Below are 1,188 nucleotides of genomic sequence, written 5' to 3'. Positions count from 1 at the left end.
TCTTGCTCGGCAAAAAATGCATGCCAAGGCTTAAAGCAGCAACAACGCTACACATAAAAACTGATGATGGTGGAAAAATACACCGAAACGTATTTTAATTGATAAATAGAGACAATAAATGACTGAAACCCAGGAATTAATTTTGATTTGGAATTGAAACACAGTCAGGAAAGTATATACAATTATTTTTACTTTAAGTAGCCTCCACAGGACTGACGCCCTTTTTTAATCACCCAAGTTGCATTTTTTAAACTCCCTTTACATTTTAGCCGGGAGTCTCTCCATACCACACCATCCCACCAGCCGACGTGGTGGCGGATGGTTGGGTGCTACCCCTACTGAAAAGTACCCGTTCCACGTCCTTGGACAACCTCCGAGCTGAGGAAATTGTGGTCGCAACAATCCCACCCAAGATTCCCTATGTGGCGCTTTACGAGTACTACAAAATGGCCTATGCGGAGACGCTGCACCGTTGGACCCTTTTGTACAACCGAGCTGAGGTAGTTTATCCCACAATTACCCAAACGGCAGTGACCTGTTTGGTCTTGTAGGTGATGAAATTCATGGCCATTCAACCGGAGCCCTACAAAGGGGCCGAATTTATCCCAGATTGCCAAATCTGCCAGACTCCCATCAAACATTCGGTATGCACCAGCTGCAGACGGCTGCCGTTTCACTGCATAATCTGCAACACTGCAGCCAGGGGCTCGGTGAATTGTTGCGTGATTTGTGGCCATGGCGGCCATACCGACCATTTGCAGATGTGGTTCGAGCGGAAATCTATGTGCGCCTTATGTGGGTGCAACTGTTTGTTTGAAACCACCTATACTGTGGGTTCGTAACATACAGAAACACGCTTTGCCGGTGTGAAGATTATGTACCTTGAAGCAAGATTGTTGAAAGAGATCTGGCTGTGCCCAACTAGTACTAGATAATTTAGAGAACTAAAATCTAATTAAAGAGGATTTGATGAAACATGGCTCTATTCTTCAATTTGAGTAACCACTGCGTTGTTGCGTAATTGCGTTTTTGAAGTGATAACTTTTTATGGGAGGGTGAACCGATTTTTCTCGGTAACGGCGGCTCCCACTCTGGCCTCTTCGCGCCTGAGGCTTGGGACGCACATATGCACTTTGAATTCGACATTTTTCTCTTAGTGCGGGTGCATCTGTAGATCTGATAAACTTT

The 1,188-nt window shown here is 45.2% G+C and overlaps 1 protein-coding gene across 3 annotated transcripts in view; it reads left to right on the top strand.

Moving 5' to 3' along the window:
- The window catches only part of LOC109537523 (GATOR complex protein WDR59), a 6,020-nt gene extending 5,045 nt beyond the window's left edge, over positions 1-975 (top strand). For 2 of the 3 annotated variants that reach the window (XM_048665183.1, XM_048665182.1), the window contains 2 exons: positions 270-500; positions 552-975. In XM_048665183.1, coding sequence (XP_048521140.1) covers positions 270-500; positions 552-842 — 522 coding nt within the window. In that variant the 3' untranslated portion in view covers positions 843-975. Of the gene's footprint in view, positions 1-269; positions 501-551 lie in introns of those variants that run through there. The other variant, XM_048665184.1, reaches the window with a different exon arrangement.
- Positions 976-1,188: the final 213 nt, after the last annotated feature.

Source organism: Dendroctonus ponderosae, unplaced genomic scaffold (genome assembly GCF_020466585.1).
Source record: "Dendroctonus ponderosae isolate FM_Combo_2020 unplaced genomic scaffold, Dpon_F_20191213v2 Dpon_F_20191213_3, whole genome shotgun sequence".
Taxonomy (NCBI): domain Eukaryota; kingdom Metazoa; phylum Arthropoda; class Insecta; order Coleoptera; family Curculionidae; genus Dendroctonus; species Dendroctonus ponderosae.
Note: the sequence above shows the minus strand (reverse complement) of the source record. Positions and strands in the feature narration are given on the sequence as shown.